The sequence below is a fragment of the Polyodon spathula genome, chromosome 4 (genome assembly GCF_017654505.1).
Source record: "Polyodon spathula isolate WHYD16114869_AA chromosome 4, ASM1765450v1, whole genome shotgun sequence".
In the NCBI taxonomy this organism is placed as follows: Eukaryota; Metazoa; Chordata; class Actinopteri; order Acipenseriformes; family Polyodontidae; genus Polyodon; species Polyodon spathula.
In genome coordinates, this window is record NC_054537.1 from 42,169,868 (window position 1) to 42,186,836 (window position 16,969).

Consider the following 16,969-nt stretch of genomic DNA (forward strand, 5'->3'; position numbering starts at 1 on the left):
TTGTCTTAATTTTTTTCATAGCTGTACATTTATTGTTAGTGTTTTTACAACTTCATTAATATTTATTTATTTGTGGGGGACTCATGCATACCGCAAGAGATTGTTTATTTGTCACTTACTGAACAACTTTAGGCTAATTTCTTTAACAACTGATACAGAATTTCAGTGATTTCATATTTAGATACCGTCCTGTCCTTTATTAAGGGGAATTTTGGGTGCTGAAGAGGAAATTTTTCGGGCTTTGGAACCAATCGAAGATTACAACATGGGAACCAATGGAGATTTCATTTCTGTTATACGAGATTTCGCCTAATGAGAAGTTTTCAAGGAACGAATTACACTCGTATAAGGGGGGACTACTGTACATTTAAATAAATGTACAAATAAACCAGGAGGAAAAAAAGCTTCAAGTCCCACTTTGACAGACTTAAACAGAGATAATTTTTTGCAACTATTAATGATGGTAAAATAAGGACAATTTCATTAAGATTATTTTTCTTCCACCTGTGTACTTGTAAGTTTTTTCATTCTTGTTAGAATCTTGCTATTTTTTTTTTTTAAGTCTGTAACTTCCTTCTGTTGCAGACCATATTCCAGTGAAAAAAAGACAACTTGTTATTTTTTTTTCTTTTTATTCAGTTAGAAAAGTAATTGAAAAATAACAGCTACTATTGTGATAACTGGTGTATCGGGAAAGAGTAGGCTCTCATCTATTATCGCAGAAATCTACTATCGTTTCATCCCTAATTTCAAGTGTGTTTATTTTATAAAATTGTTATATTATCAGAAGACTGACTAATGTCATCCCTTCCAAGTGAACACCATGCATGTGAATGCTTTTGTTCACTTATAGCCTTGGAAACTACTGTGAAAACAGCATAAAACATTCTGGAAAAAAAAAAAACGTAGCATACTGAAGTTAGTAAAATGAATTATGTTGGCTGTTAAGTCAAAGGAGTAATGGATGCAAATGAGATGACTAAAAACGACAACGTGAACTACAGTAGATGAGTTATGACACTGTTGCAGGGCATAAGTGAAGAATAAGGGAGAATTGCCAGCTTGGAATTACAAATCAAGCATATGCATTGCCATACTATAAATTAATACTTCTCTAGTGCCAGCAATTGAGTTTCTTCAAATCCAAGGGATGTTGGACAAATTAAACCTGAACATTTTACAAATGTCTTGGACAAGACGGTTTAATGAGACTTTACAAGAAAAGCCATAAATACAAAAGGCAGAGACTTGCACCCACCCCCACTGATATAAAACATGTCGGTGTGATACCTTGAATTATAATGTTCTGATTCATAGGCATTTTACTTACATCTGTGCAAGAGGGAAATCTTGTGACACTCCTCCTCCTCCATGAACTTGAATTGCGTAGTCGACCACCTTACAAGCCATTCTAGCAGCGGCCACCTTGATCATTGCAATCTGCATGAGAGTAGGATACTATTAGCATACTGGTAAAGGGATGGACTCAATTAAGAAAAAAATTAATCAAATAAAGCACGTCCCGATTCAGTATTATTTTGTATTTAGGATTACCAAAAGGTTTTCACAGAATCTGTGATTATTTTTTTTAAATAAAATATATTGATTCGTGCTATTATCTATTTGCAGTCCCCTTTTTGCAAAAGGTCTACACTGCTTGGGTAATTGTTTAAGCTATGAAAATCAACAAGATGTTTGTTTGCAGAATAAAATCTATAATATTAGTGCCTTTCAATGTAAAACACTAGAGGGACATGTATCTAATGCTCCTCAAGTAGTCACATAGGCAGCAGTATTTAAACTGGGCATGTGGCAAGGTTGCTGCTGCCAATGGAGCAAGGTTTTGTGGAACTAACAGGGGAGACCTGCGCTGACTCTCCGGGCGCATTCATAGTGCTGCAGGAAGAGGGCCCTACAGTATCCGCCTGTCAGTCATGGCATTGACGCGGAGAGGTGGGAAAGAGGGTGTGTGGGCTCTCCCTCTCACTGAGTGGCTTAGGGGCGGGCTTTGGGGGGTTGCTGCACCGATAATATGACGCTCTGGGATTCCCTCGGGTCTGCCCCCTCTGAGACTAAACGAGCTAGCCAGCTGACGGAAGCTCTGCCGCCGGACCGAGCACGGCCGGAGGAAAGAAAGAAATCGAAACAAATCATTAAGTAAAAACAGAAAGCTTATAGAGATCGGGGAATCCTTGGGCAGACCCTGAGTGTGTATAGGTGGAGGGAACAGAGCAGTGTAGGATGGAGACCCGGGCCAAGCGGACAGCGACGGTCAGGGTAATGCTGCAGAGTACACCTTTATTTTGTAGTTTTATTGTTTTTTTATTTTCCCTGTTTCTTTCGCCTTTTGTTTTCATTATTATTTTTAGCACTTGCATGTGCACTAGACCCTATACCGGAATTGGTAAAACCGTGGTCCTGTTTACTGTTGGCAGTATTCAGACTTGACAACAGCGCCCTCTGCGAGATGAAATAAATTAGTGTGCCTGAGTGGCGTTACACAAAGTTCTGTCTCCATGTCACTGAATTGCCCACCACCCTTCCACAGGGACTGTATCAATTAAAATCTTAATTACAGCTAAATCAAAAGACTTAGAATTCTGTCTATTAAGATATTACCCCGATTTTTTCTCAACCTTTTTTAAAGCAGGGACCGGCTCAGTGTCTTCCTAAAATATGGCGTCCCACTTATAAAGCCTGTACCACTGCAATGTATATATTACAAGGCTGGTTGTTTTAAGCATTTTAAAACAGATCAGTTTAAAAAAATCATATTTTGAAAAACTAGAAGAAAAAAAAATTCCAAGGTGCTTATATAAGAGCTAGGTTGTTTCTTAGTGATTTTGTAACATTTTGTAACACATTTCATCCTTCCATAAAACAGTTAATACAATTATTAAGCACTACTACATAGATATAAATACACTGTCAGTAATCTTTTCGTCTCAATGAAATCCAGGAACTGGCGTTCCGCAGACTGGTCGTTGAGCAACAGTGTCTTAGACTTTGTTTAACTTCCATTTTTTATACTGGCGTGCCAGTAAATGTCTAGGGCTTTATTCAACAGACTTTGTTTGTTTGTTTGTTTGTTTTCCCCCTTGGCATTTAAAATTGTTAAACAGGAAAAGCCTGCTGAGATTTTTGATCTCATTAACAGCAGCAACTTCTTCAAACAGGGCACATTTGTTTTTCCTCTCATCTAAAACATTCTACCCAAAAGTTAAGCATTTTCCTCATATAAACAGTTGCTGAGATGCAACAACTAATGTATTAAATTATTCCTTATTTTTAATACCTCTTTCCTTGCAGCAGCACTTCCCAAACTATCTATGGAGTTGGCAGCATTAAGGGTTAGCAGACGGGTTTGTTCAATGATAATGCGACATTCTGCAATCCAATGTGCAACCACTTCCTACAAAAAAAAAAACCCAAAACAGAACACACACAACAATTATGAATAAAGCATGAGAAATGAAAAGTAATTGCCTTTCAAGTGAATGTAACAGAAAAACTTTGATTGTTACAAAGTGTTCTCAGATGTTAAATTACTGACTAAAAACAGCAAATAAATGACAAATTACTGAAAACTGTAAATGAACTGTCAGTTAAATGTTTATTTACTATTGAATTTAAATATTGCCTTTTCACATAGTTCTCCAGTTTTGTTTTTTCTGCATCTGTCCATGAAAAAAAATACACCTTTCTAACAATGTAGAAAGATCTGCAAGTCTTGTTTTGCAATAGTGGGTTTCCATCGTATAAGAAATTAATAGGTGTCATCTTTCTATCGTTCAAAAATTAGAGCAATAAGCCTTGCAAGCAGCTTCTAAGTAGTTTCTCATGTTTTTGTTTTTACAGTCTTGGCATGCAATGGAGCGATGTAATCTGTTCCTTTGTTTTGGTTATTGAAAAAGAACCCAGAAGGACCTGAGGATTTGTGTATACATATCATGAGTGTTTTGTTTGTTTTTCTAATTGTGTCTTATTATTAGCTAACACGTTCTGGAGCCGTCGCCAAGGGCCAGCACCAACCCGGAACATCACTTCACTTGTATCATGAAGAAACTGTATCTTCACTCACTAACCAAATTTGTGTAGGTGTTTTGTGTGGGTGTATAATAAACAGGACTTCTTTCGGGACAAACCCGGGGATTATAAATTAAGTAACACATGCCGCTGTATACTTCACATCATTTATTGTTTACAGTTTATTTTGCAGTCAGGCACTGGACATAAAAATCATTAAACAACTTTGCACCTGGACTGTTTGTCTGTTAATTGATCACCTACACCTGCACAGTGTTAACCAATTTGCCAAACACACTGGCTTTTTCAAGTCATCCATTAGGTTGGGCTACTGTTTTGTTTTTTTTGTTTGTGTTATTTTTTAAAGGCCTGTAAAGTTTAGAATTTCAGTTAAATGAAATTCCAGCAAAAAATTCATCTAAAGACAAAGCACTGTCTGATGTTGCTTGTGGAATACAATGAATCCACAACTCTAAGAAATGCTTCAGTATTTGCAAGACACTTAATACAGATACACTCAATGCATAACCACCCAAAAAAAAAAAATCTTATCCTTCTGCTTGTTTTAATCTCATCATACTGCTTTTGCTCCTTGGATTAGCATGTTTTATAGTTGTACCTTTTATTACAATTGAGAGCATGAAGATTGGATTTGAAACACATGAAACTGGTTATTATGAGCTAATACTGTTTGCCACCTGTCCTATACAATGTGGTCAGTCCATAATAAATTACTAGGAGCTCTTCCACTTAAGGGTTAGTCTGACTAAAATACAGAATATTTTCTTCACCTTAGAAAAGTCAGTACCCCATATTTTAAATATTATGCATCACAATTTTCAATATTATTGTTTTGGTCCTTGAACAAAGCAAATTACCTGTATTTTAAAAACCACATTTGCTCTAAAACACAAGCAATCCCTTGTGAAACAATGTTTTTGTAGTCTATCATCCAGACTGCAATTGAAAGTTACACAAAAGGCTAAAAATGAAGTTCCTTTATTCCCAGCCAATATTTCAATAATATTATACTATCTCATTATTTTACCCTATAACCTTTCACACTTAAATATACAGAATGACCAGCATTGCCCTGATGCATGTCTGTGATTCTCTGAAAAACTGCATCCACAGTCTCTTAGGTGATTTCTGTCTGCATTTTTACAGAGCAAAGCAGTTTAATGAAAGTATAATGCAAAGCATCAAGTATCAAGGACATAGGTACCTTAACCCACTTACATGCTGGTAGAGTTTCTTCCCGAAGGTCTCTCTGCAGGCTGCACGTTGGCACAATAGTTCCAGAGCTCGCTCAGCCAGCCCTATTGTTCTCATACAGTGGTGAAGCCGGCCTGGTCCAAGTCGACCTTGTGCTATTTCAAATCCTCTTCCTTCACCTAAGGAAATAGTTATATCAGCAAATGAAAAAGGACACTGCTTTGTGGTTTCTTTCATAGAATTTAAGCTTGGCTATGAATTAACTTATTTGTCACTGGAATGCAGCATTGAAAGTGGTAAACTGATAAAATTGTTCTGGGTCTTGATTTGGTCAACAGCCTTGTGTTTGAAACCCATGGATTAAACTGGCTTTGAACACCAGAGGATACTCTTTTTATTTTTACCCACGTTAAAGTCATTAGCGTGGGTAACATCACACAATTCATTAAATCTAAGAAATACAATGGCTATGCAATTTCAGCAGTCTACAGAGGGAGAGTGGTCAAGGGGTTGGTCCCCAGAGGATTCCTCCTAAATAGGGTGCACTATCCCCTGTGCATTGTGGCCTTAATTTTTCATCTTTGACCCTTCATGTAAGGATGCTGATTTTTGATGATTGGCAATTAGTTTTTGACTTTTGTTCAATAATTTTCTGCCAAATAAAATGTAATGCATGAAAGTAAAAAGCTCTGTAGTCCACGAAGGTTAAGCTGAACTTTATTATACTTGGCTGCTATTTGGATTTGTTGTGAATCTCTTTTTGCAAAGTCTTTCTTTCTTCTTTAGCGTGTGCTGTTCTTGCGCAACAAAGCAACTGCTGAATCAACAGCTGTGTGTAGAGCATGGAGTCCACCCGGTAGACTTGTCAGCAGGCAGTCCTCCACAACGTGAAGCATTGTCCGTTTCTGCCCATATGAGCAGAATGGGCTGTCTACGAGGCCCCAGTCAAAGACACGCTGCACACTGACAGTGACCAGTACGATAGCGATTGAGTAAAGTCCAATCTTGTCGTGGCAGGTCAAAGTCTGTTGGGTCGGCAATGAGGAATTTGTTCCGAATGTCGCTCTGGAACCACTCCTCTTACCACTGGGTTGTTGATTACCAGTCAGGTTCAGGAAGTGACAGCCAGACTGAGCGTCTAGATTCCAGACACACCTTTGGTGGATGGAGGATAAAGTCATGCAATGGTAGTGCCGGGTTATCCTGGATCTTGTTGATGATTTTGACCACTGCTTCCTTGCGCCGAATGTGTGGAGGTGTGATGTTGCTCAGCACCTGTAGCCACTGGACCAGAGTTGAGCGAAAAGTCTTTGGAAAATGTACATGTTTTATATGTGATACACCTCTCAGAAACAATCAAAAGTTGAATAATTTTATCTAAATTCCAGATGCGGAAGCAGTGGTAACTTGCATCTTAAAATCACAATGTTTGTTACCTCAATGAGTCAGTGGTTCTCCTCTTTCAAAATATTTATTTTATTATTTTGCTGTCTTTAACGTTTTGTTTATGTATCAAATAAGAGAGGTAAGGGCAACAGATGTTCTTGAAAATACTTACCTAAAATAATGCTAGATAAAGGCACATGCACATCTTCAAAATGTATCTCAAAGTGACCACCATGAAAAGCATCTGGGGAGACAATAGTTTCATACTGACATTGTCAATGTGGAATGAATGCAATTGAAATGCTTATTGTAAAGACATGTAGAGTTCAGTTTTCATTGTTGAAATCCAGAGTACATTCAGAATGCTCTTATAGGATTGTATGTATACAAGAAATTAGAGTGTCAGACAGACCAGAGTGTTCCACTCTTTATTTATACCATTTTGAGCAATTCACAAAGATCAAAGGGTGTTTAAAATCACTGAAACTGTGAGAACTGTACTGAAAATGCCCTTACCATCATAGCCAAACACTGATAAGGGTCTGATCAGCTTTACTCCCGGGGTATCTAATGGAACAAGGATCATGCTGTGCTGTTTGTGCCTGCAACACAAACAGTATATCTGTATTCTAGACTGTACATGTTTGTTGTTCATTAATAAAAAACTGAAAAGGAGGGTGTCCAAGGTCAAATTACTGAGAAGCAGTCATTATTGTCAGTAGTAAGTATAGCCCCTGAGGATTCTTACAAAAGAGCAAGCTTTGAATAACTGCTGTCATTTTGATGAGGGTTGACATGTATATCTTTATAAATTCTACAATACATTAAAATATGTACCTGTATAATAGCTGATACTGTTTGATAGAATAAAAAAATAACATTGGCAGTATAAATGTTCATTGACTTGGGCCTTGACCTTTGTGGAAGACTCCCCGCTCTGTCTGCCTCATGTTTCAAATATCAAATACCTGTCACCATTTATAGCGTATTGGGTTTTCTACTTTATTATATTAGTTACTTAAAAATAAATAAAAACATTAATCACTTTTTTATAACATTGTATTACTATTTAATGTTTCCATTGTGCTGTAATATAGATAACCCACTTTTACCAGTCAGAACTTAATTGCCTCTACCTAGATCTGTCTTGATAGCTTTATAAAATGTAATTTTTTTTTTCCCCATTGTGAAGAAACCAGGAAGAAAACATGCCAGGTGCAAACAGAACATAATATGTTTACAGTTAATTTAATGTTATTCCAATAGGTTAGCCAATGATTGCCCTGATAAATGGTTAATTCATTCAAATAAATTAGATCCAGAGCTATGCAATTCTATCTATAACATTTTGCATGGTACAGGTGTGTAGCATTTCATTAATTATCCCTTTAATTATACAGGTGACAAGGTATCATTTCAGACTACAAGTACATAATATAGGAGTTATAATTATATCAGTGTTTTGTTTTTTTTAGAGCTGCAAAACTGCATTATAAAAGGTAGTTCAATCACACCACTGGACTACTAATATCTAAAGGAAAACAAAAGAAAGTTGCTTTTTCAACCCTTAAGTAGATCAACCTCTTACTTTATAAAATGTATATATTTAAAAACCTCCCCCACAAAAATCAGCTACCAGTAGAATACAACACTTCCTACAATCTCAGTTATCATTCCCATGTTTTATTTGATGTGTTTGTATTCACTGAAATGCAGTTTGGGTGCTGACAAACCACATATTTACAATACACCAAAGGCCAGATTGTTTCAATACAATACTTAATTTCTGAGAAATGCTACTTAGTCATGACATCTTAGATCCAAAAACAACATGTTTGAACATTTCATGGTTGCAACACTGTACAACATAACACTGATATTGAATAAGTACTGTAATTCATCTGTGCATAATTAGTAAGACATACAAACAGATTAACTATTAGCTTCACAGAAGCTTCATATTTGTTTCTTATTATAGCCAACAGCAGTGTTAATATAATGTAGAGAGGTTACTAGTAATTAATTTCCCAGTGCTGAAGTGCACAGTTTAACAAGTGAATGCACCACTGAAAGCATCATTTTAATCACTGCAGAGGATAATTTACCTTCTAACGCAGGGGTTGCTGAGAATAACAAAATTACATTGACAGTCAGCCAAAGGTGTCAACTTGATGAAGTTGCTGTCATTATTGTAAAAATGGATGACTTTATATTCCAATTGCACTTTCTAAAACACATGTTATCAGCCAATTGTTAAAAGTCTGTGTTAAAGTTTTTGCTGCAGGATGAAAAAGGGCCAAACCTTATCAACCACACATACAAGTAAGTCCAGACCAATACAATAAAATGCTGTCATTGAAATAAAAACTACATTACACTCATATTACCATATCTGGTAAACTAATAAATTAAATAACTTGAAGGTGCAGTATTGCTTAAGTGTATATGCACAGTGATGTTAACCATAATGATGCTGTTAAAATGTTATGTCTGCCTACTAATGTAATCACGGTTAACTCAGTAATATTTAAATACAGAAAGATGAAACAGCAAACAAGTGGTTTCTGAATTATATATACAGTATTCACACTTTTCATGATACTGAAGTGTACGTTCTCATGTCTCAAACTGCTTTTATAAAAACATTTCTATTGACAATGTGGGAAAGTCTTTTCAGTGAAACAAACAACGTGAAAGGCAATAAAAGATGTAATTTATCACTGATAAATCTACAAATAAACACTACTTTCAGGAGGAATTCTATATTTGAGTGTGTCTTGGCACATGTAAAATATCCTGTATATCAGCACATGCTGCTCAGCTCGTTTGATTCTTTTACATGAGCCTTGAGTTGCTATGTACTTCAGGAGCAAAAAGCTTACCTTTCCACAGAACTAGTTCTACTCTTGCCCATCACAACAGCTATTTTACAGTTTGGATTTCCAGCACCTGAAAAATAATAAATATATTTTAATATTGTAGTGATCTCAGTTAATGCAGTCAGGCACATCAGACAGGACGAGGCAATCCACACACAGGCGGAGGGCGGGCGTGACCTCTTGCACTAAAGCATAGCGCCGATACCGCTGTACAAAAGAGCCGGCTCCTTTGCTGCTGCCTTCCCCCGTGCACGCTACCCTATATACACACAAAATTAAGCACAAATGCAAGAGAGTAAGAGTAAAAAATTAAATACATGGAAAGATGCACTCCAAAAAAAGTTGTTATAAAGACAACAAAAGATAAATCCTGTTTGTTTAATTGTTTACTTCCTGTTTTGCCAAAGTAACTAAAAGTCTGTTCATCATGATTTAACTGTTGGCTTTCCAAAGCTAATCTACTGTATTATGTCAGTTACTTCCAGTTATTTACAAGGGCTCTGGTTACAATGTAGACAATTAGCCTATAACTCATGTTGTGGCTCTATTGAGGAATATTGTTCAACAAATATGGGTGTACAACAGTTCGTCCCCTCAACCATTTGTCCCTAGTATTACTAAATCATGTACATATTTTAAGAGTCGTGTGTACTTTAAGATATTGAATGTATAACCACATAGAAATTAATTCAATTCAACAAGCTTGTTGCTGATGAAACTGTTTTTTGTGATTAGCCTGGAGAAGTGGGGGGGAATAATAGACTGAGAGCAACTCATGCTGTTTTTTTTTTTTTTTTTTTTAAATGAATAGTTTTCTTGTTTTGTGACGTTGAGTGGATTCAATTAGCTAATTAAAATCAGAATGTCAGACTGTTTCTGGAGTAGACTGAAAACCACACCATTTACTGTGAGAGCAATCAGTTCGCAACGTCCTGAACTGTGTGCGTCATTTTTAAAGTGTTCTGGTTTTCTTAACGTGTACAGTAACAAATCAATTAAACATATAGTATTTTAAGATGTGCATTTACTTTACTATTTCAATGTTTTAAGTAGATATACAGCATTTCTAAAAAGTATCTATTGGAAATTATAGAACTTATACTTCAATACTGCATTTTGGTAGCTACGTTGTTCTATGCCATTGTATCCTTAAGCGATATAGCCTGTCGATGCAGGCTCTACGATGTGGTACATGACCGCGACTGAAGTTACGCGTCCCAAGCTGAAGGCGAGTGCACTAACCAAAGTCAAGGTCATCTACCACACGGTACATCCCGCATCGGGAGGGCTCTATCACAATTATAAAACAATTTATTTCTTCATTTTCTCTTTTAAAAAAAAAAAAAAAAAAAACTTTTAAACCTCTATTTACCTTGAACTTCTGATATTTCGGCAGGTAAAATGCCACAGAGTCCCTAACAATTATAATATAAAAACACACGTAGAGAAAATATTATTATTAAAATTATTATTATTGCAAACATTTATTTATTGGGGTCTTACTCTTTCTTATTATAATTTATCTGGAAACGTACAACTGTTGAATAGTCCGTGTAGTATTGAGTCACACTCCAAACTTCTTGCTGGAGGCGGGGCGTCGTTCAAGCAGGCAGGGAGTGGATTGGCTGTTGCAGAAAGAACTGAAACAGGGTTGACAGTTTCACTGGCTGGTTTTGAGGGAGGGTGTTGTTTGGATCCAGCCAATGACAGAAGTGTGGACCAATCATGTCTTCCCTGTTGACACAATGTCCAGTAGCTGCGAATTGAGCCTTCATTACAGTGTCCTGTCATAGACATGATATTGCTCGTCTCTAGACCAGTGTCCGAAAGTATGTTTAATTGTATGTTTAGTTGTAGATTAGAATGTTAAGGGAAAAAAAAAACAAAAAAAAGCCGGTATGTATGCGCGGATTGATTTAAAGTTTAATTCACAGTTAAGCACTTCAAGGTTCCAGCGGGCATCTATGCAAAGCCCGCTAGATCTGGAAGCTGATTGGCTGTTCGCTCTCAATCATTTTCTAATTATTTAATTAAAATGGCAATGATCTCTGTTTTCGCCATATGTTGTAGTTTCCAATAATTCCCCTGTAAGATGTGGTGCACAGAGCATGCACATTTATTAATATAACAGGGGGAGGGTATGAGGGGGAGATGCTTTGGGCAGGGGGGCCAGCTGTGTTGGTGGTATTGTTGGATGTTCGAGGGAGGGGGTTAAATGCCAGTTATGTCCAGGTGGGAAAGGGGCGAGAGAGCGGTCTTTAGGGGGAGCAATTACTGAATGGCTGGATGTTGTGAGCACAAGTGTGGAGTGAGATTGTGAGGGTTATCTGGGGTGTTTATTATTGGGATTTGGCATGACTGCCGGGATTTACTAACTAACTTTGTTCATTAGCAGCCTTACTCTTATTTGCTCCCAGTTCCTGTTCCCCTTTTCCTATTAAGGCTTGAGACGGTCCGACATGCTCCGCTTCATTCATATCCACAGGGGTAGTGACTTCCTGTTTACATGGATTGGAAGTCATGGTAGTAACTGTGGTCAAGTGAGAATAAAAGTGACTATCTATACAGAACCAATCTTTATGAAGAATATAAGGTACTGACACAGCTTTTTTTGGAGGTTAGCAATTGTTTAAGAGTAAATGAAAATATTACTACTCATGAAAGAAATAACAGGATTACAAAATGAAGCCACAGCATTGTATTGCACATTCATTTTGTGAAAAAGACAAAACCGCAAGCTTTACCAGAAAGGCTTATTGGCAATGTAATTCTAAACATTGGGGCACAGTAATTCTAGATATTTCATGATTAAACATACTATGTATTGGAGAAATATTGATAATTTTCTGTAGAGTTATTATACAACAAATGTTTGTAAATATGCATGCTTACCTGAAAAAGGGTAAATACAAAATTCTAGAATATTTCATTTTTTTATGTCCACCTTTTAAAGACACTATAAAGTATATGTAGTTAAAATAGATTAAAATGATAAAACCAAATAACTAAACATTTCTTAAAAGGGTGTCCCCTAAAGTTAAACAAAAATATATCTACTAGAAACACAACAGCTTTAAACAATCAAACTTGCCTGAGATTGTCCTGTCTAGAGGAAAAAAATGCAAACAGCTGTGTGCAGAAAACCATTTAGGTATATCTGGAATTGCATCTTAACTACCCAACTGCCTGTGGTTTACTCTGGCTTTAATTAAGACTTTTTTTAATGCTTTTTAACAAAAACATTAGTTTCCTTACTGTTTCGTTTAGATATGGATACATACAACATCTTAGAGCAAATAGAGAGCAATTACATTTAAACTTCTGGTGAGGTGAACTGATACTATTTGAATGAATAATGTATAGAATGAATAAATAATGTACCACTACAACTACACTACCGCAATGACTCTAAAAAATAATAAGATATGTGGCGTTTGAAAAGCAAGGAATATTTAGAACTGAAGGAATTCTTATCAACACACATCTCTGAACATTAAAATAACTTAGAATAAAGCTTGTGCTTTAAGTCATTTCTCATTTACAAACTAACCCTGTGCTTTGTTAACAAAATACACATAATTGTGCAATGTAGCAACAATTCCTAAATGAGTCTTTGTGATACAGACAACAATGCCAACTTCAAAAACACCAGTGACTGAATAATCTAGATGATGGAGACCTCTATGCTGTATTTTTGTTCTGTAACCAATATTTTACACACTGTTTCAAAGCAAAAATAAAAAAAAAAAGTGAAACATGCCATAGCACAGTCAATACGGGTGTAGTGCAGTCTTCAATACGTAAAAACCCTACAGCTAGGTGCCTCTCAAACTATTCTCTCACTGGGACTGAACCTGACTTGCAAAAGGAATACATGTCAGAAATGTCATTTACAAAACATCCAAAATGTATTTCCAATTTGTGTCCATTGTGTACAGTGTATCTCTACCTACTGCATGGTCTGTGGTAAATATCATGAGCACACCAGTCCAGTTGCAGACACAAATCTCTACTGCTATGAGCCACATAAACCCACATAAGATCCACTTTTGCTGGCTAGATGTTTTTAATGGCAACAGAAATAAACTTTGAGAATAAAATGACTGTTTTATTGTTGTTGTATTAACAACTTTAAACAATGCTTGCAAACATTTTGCTTCCACATAAAGTAAATGGCTTTAACAGTACTAGAATACACCAGAGTCAGTGCATGGTTTCATTAAAATTATAAAAACACCACAAAAAGGGTACATAACTGAAAATATAATACATAGTAAACCATGAAATATGTAAAAACTGCAAAATGTTAGCAAGTTAAATATAAAAGTTTACATGCTAGAAGTGTATTTTATTTTCAGCTGCCAAAACAAAATCCACTTTCGTGTTGTCAGCTATGGTAACACATTAAAAGCACCTTTATATGCATATAAATGTAGAGTAGTTGGTTTTTGTTTTTAATTTGTTCTTAAGCAACCTTGAAACACTTCTTAAAATATCCAACCAAGATTACCTCAGCTTTGTATGTCACAAACTTCAGCTGCGGCATGCTCTTCCTCGCCTGCATTAGTATAGACCGATACCAAGCCATAATCGAAGCCCGAACCAGAAAGGGCAAAAGCCTGGTCATCTGTTTATTTGTCTGGATGGCTGCAGTCATCTTTACCACTGTGGGTGAACAAAATGGAACTAGGAAGATATGTCACCCTGTGTACCCTTCGAGTATGGCTTGGCCAACCAAGGCAACTATCCAGATCTTAGAGATACTTTTCAGCTTTGGGATCCCTTTCATAGTCATGTTGTTCTGCTACACAAGTGGCTCACGCTCTTGCAAGAACCCCAAATGTTAAGAAATGGAGAGCTTTCAAGGTGTTGCTGGCAGTTGTGGGTGCGTTTATTCTGACCCAGCTGCCGTACAACATCGTAAAGCTCTGAAGGGCAGTAGACCTGATCTACAACTACTTAAGTGCATGTGAAACCAGCAAAATATTTGACATTGCCAACCAGATAACAGAGCATCGCCCTTTTCCACAGCTGCCTCAACCCTATCCTTTACACCTTTGTGGGCGTCTCCATCAAAAACCACATTCTGAAATTCTTAAAGAGCTTCAGTAATTGTCAAAGAAGAAACTGGGAATGCGTCACAGAAATTTCATTGAATTCCCATTCCAACTCTGAAAACACCTGTACTTTTTCCAATATAGGAAGATTATCCACCAAAACCAACCAATCAATACTTTCCACCAACAAAAGCAACCAATCCTGCACTGTCAACTGCCAAGTCAGCCAATAACAGCATGTCAGCTCTACCGGAGCCCAGACAGCATCTTTCAACAACAACAAACCGAGACACAGACAGCTCAGTATGTAATATTGTTCCATTCAGACATCTGGTATTGTCCAGATAAATTAGAAGCACCTCTGACAAGCAAAAGCGTTATTTGTTTTACAAAAGTTATTTGTTTTTTTCTCTAATTATGTATGTGATTCTTTATGAAAATTGTTGGGACTATTTTCCTTAAACTTTTTTCAGCTGGAAGGGTACCTGATAAATCATTACAAGTTCAAAGTAAATGTAGCTTTGAAAGGTTTATTTATTTATTTATTTAAAAAGAAAATGAGAACAACCTTTTTCTAACAGTGATAGTGCCCTCCTGATAAAGGCTTTACCACGTGGTAGCTGACCTTGACTTTCGTTAGTGACCTCGCTTTTAGCTCGGGACGCATAACTCTAGTTGTGGTCAACTACCCCATGGTAAAGCTATCAGACTGGCACTATCGCTTAAAAAAGGTTTACCCCAGTCAGCGAAAAAGTTGAGGTAATCTCAAAAGTCATCAGGTATTGCACTCCACATTTCATAACATCTACGGTTTCCATGAGTCGACACATTGGAGAAGGAATGTGCTGCATGGTGTTATACACACACACACACACACATATATACACATACATACATTTACACACACACAGCGCTTCCTCGCTATAAGGCTCTCTGTTATAACACATCTCGGATATAACGCTCCTACAGCATGTCCCCCAATTCCCTATACTAGTGATTCATGCAACATTTTTACAGTAAATGGAATACTGGTGTTGTTCAAACTGTAAACAACTTCTCAGTCTAACTTCCGTTTCTGTCTCTCTGTTTTCATAAAGTATCTGAACTGAAGAAAAGAGGCACTGGCACTTAAAATAAGAGAAATCTTATTCAGCATTCGTTTTTATATATAAATAAATAGTAGGCCTATTACACTGTTAGCTTTCCTAATGTATTTACTTTTTGCTGCGAGAGGAGTTGCGGCTTTCTTTGGGAGACTAGACGCTTCAGCTTCGCTTTAGCCCCGCTCCGGCAACGGAACCTGGGGTGAGCCCATTCCCTCTTCCTCTCTCCCGACCTGCTCTCCTTCTCGCACTTGGTTTGCATGTCTGTCGCTTCAAACTGAACTTCTGACTGCCGTTTAACCAGGCTATTTACAATTTAAAAAGTACTACTTAATGACCCATGAGTGGGAATGTTACTTTTTTTAAATTTATTTATTTTTAAATACAGCATTGATTACATGGTGCTTTATGCATGGTTAATTCACAGAAAGTTACATTTTTGCTGCACTATATGTGCATTATAGAGAGAAAGTTATTTTATTTTGTATTTTGGTCAGATGTGTGTTGTGTCCCTGTGAACAGGCTGGCTGTAGGGGTGACGTCAGGCCAAAAAGGAGTCCGCAGACAGGCAGTACTGGCAGGTGAAACTGAAACGCTGCAGCGCCCAGTGCTTTTATTAACACACAGAAAACACACAGAAAATGAAAGGTTGAAACAAAACAGAATACGGCACTTGAGGCCAAAATAAGACAAACAAAACCAACAGACACTAAGGAACAGGGCATGGACACTGAACACAAAACAAGGATGGTGCTGTTGCTTCCAGCACTCATGGTATTTATTATTTTCTTTACCTCCTCACTCTCTCCCGTTCCTTCGCCCTGAACACACAACCCTGAGGGAGTGAAACGTGCATCTATATATACTGTTGTGTCGGGATTCAATTACTAATTAATTATTCGCTTGAATCCCAGCATGTGAACTAATTTGTGCAATCCCAGTGCTCACATTGTAACAAACCCAATCCTTAAGCAACGTCCAATAACTACTATTTTTTGACGGAAATACAAATAAACTACCCTGAACAATATAAGTCTCCAAAGCAGTAGGATTGCGTGACAAAACCAAGAAAAATTGCAGGGCAAGTCAGGATTGTTTACAACAAATAGAACATAGGAAGACAATTAAACCAGAAGGCAACAACAGAGTTCAAACAGCAGATGTTATTGGATATGCGTGGAATATTATACTTGAGACAGATGTATCAAACATTTGGTGTACATGAGTTTTAAACAGACAGCATTTGAACATTTCAAAATGTTTACCACAGTCCATCAGGCAGTCCTTATAAAAAGAAAAAAAA

General features: G+C 36.9%; 1 protein-coding gene across 2 annotated transcripts in view; it reads right to left on the bottom strand.

The window, feature by feature from the left end:
* The window catches only part of nphp3 (nephronophthisis 3), a 97,679-nt gene that overhangs the window by 2,480 nt on the left and 78,230 nt on the right, over window positions 1-16,969 (bottom strand). For both annotated transcript variants that reach the window (XM_041247943.1, XM_041247942.1), the window contains 6 exons: window positions 9,510-9,576; window positions 7,144-7,229; window positions 6,800-6,871; window positions 5,266-5,420; window positions 3,296-3,412; window positions 1,331-1,440 (listed from right to left, as the gene is read on the bottom strand). In XM_041247943.1, coding sequence (XP_041103877.1) covers window positions 1,331-1,440; window positions 3,296-3,412; window positions 5,266-5,420; window positions 6,800-6,871; window positions 7,144-7,229; window positions 9,510-9,576 — 607 coding nt within the window. The remainder of the gene's footprint in view (window positions 1-1,330; window positions 1,441-3,295; window positions 3,413-5,265; window positions 5,421-6,799; window positions 6,872-7,143; window positions 7,230-9,509; window positions 9,577-16,969) is intronic.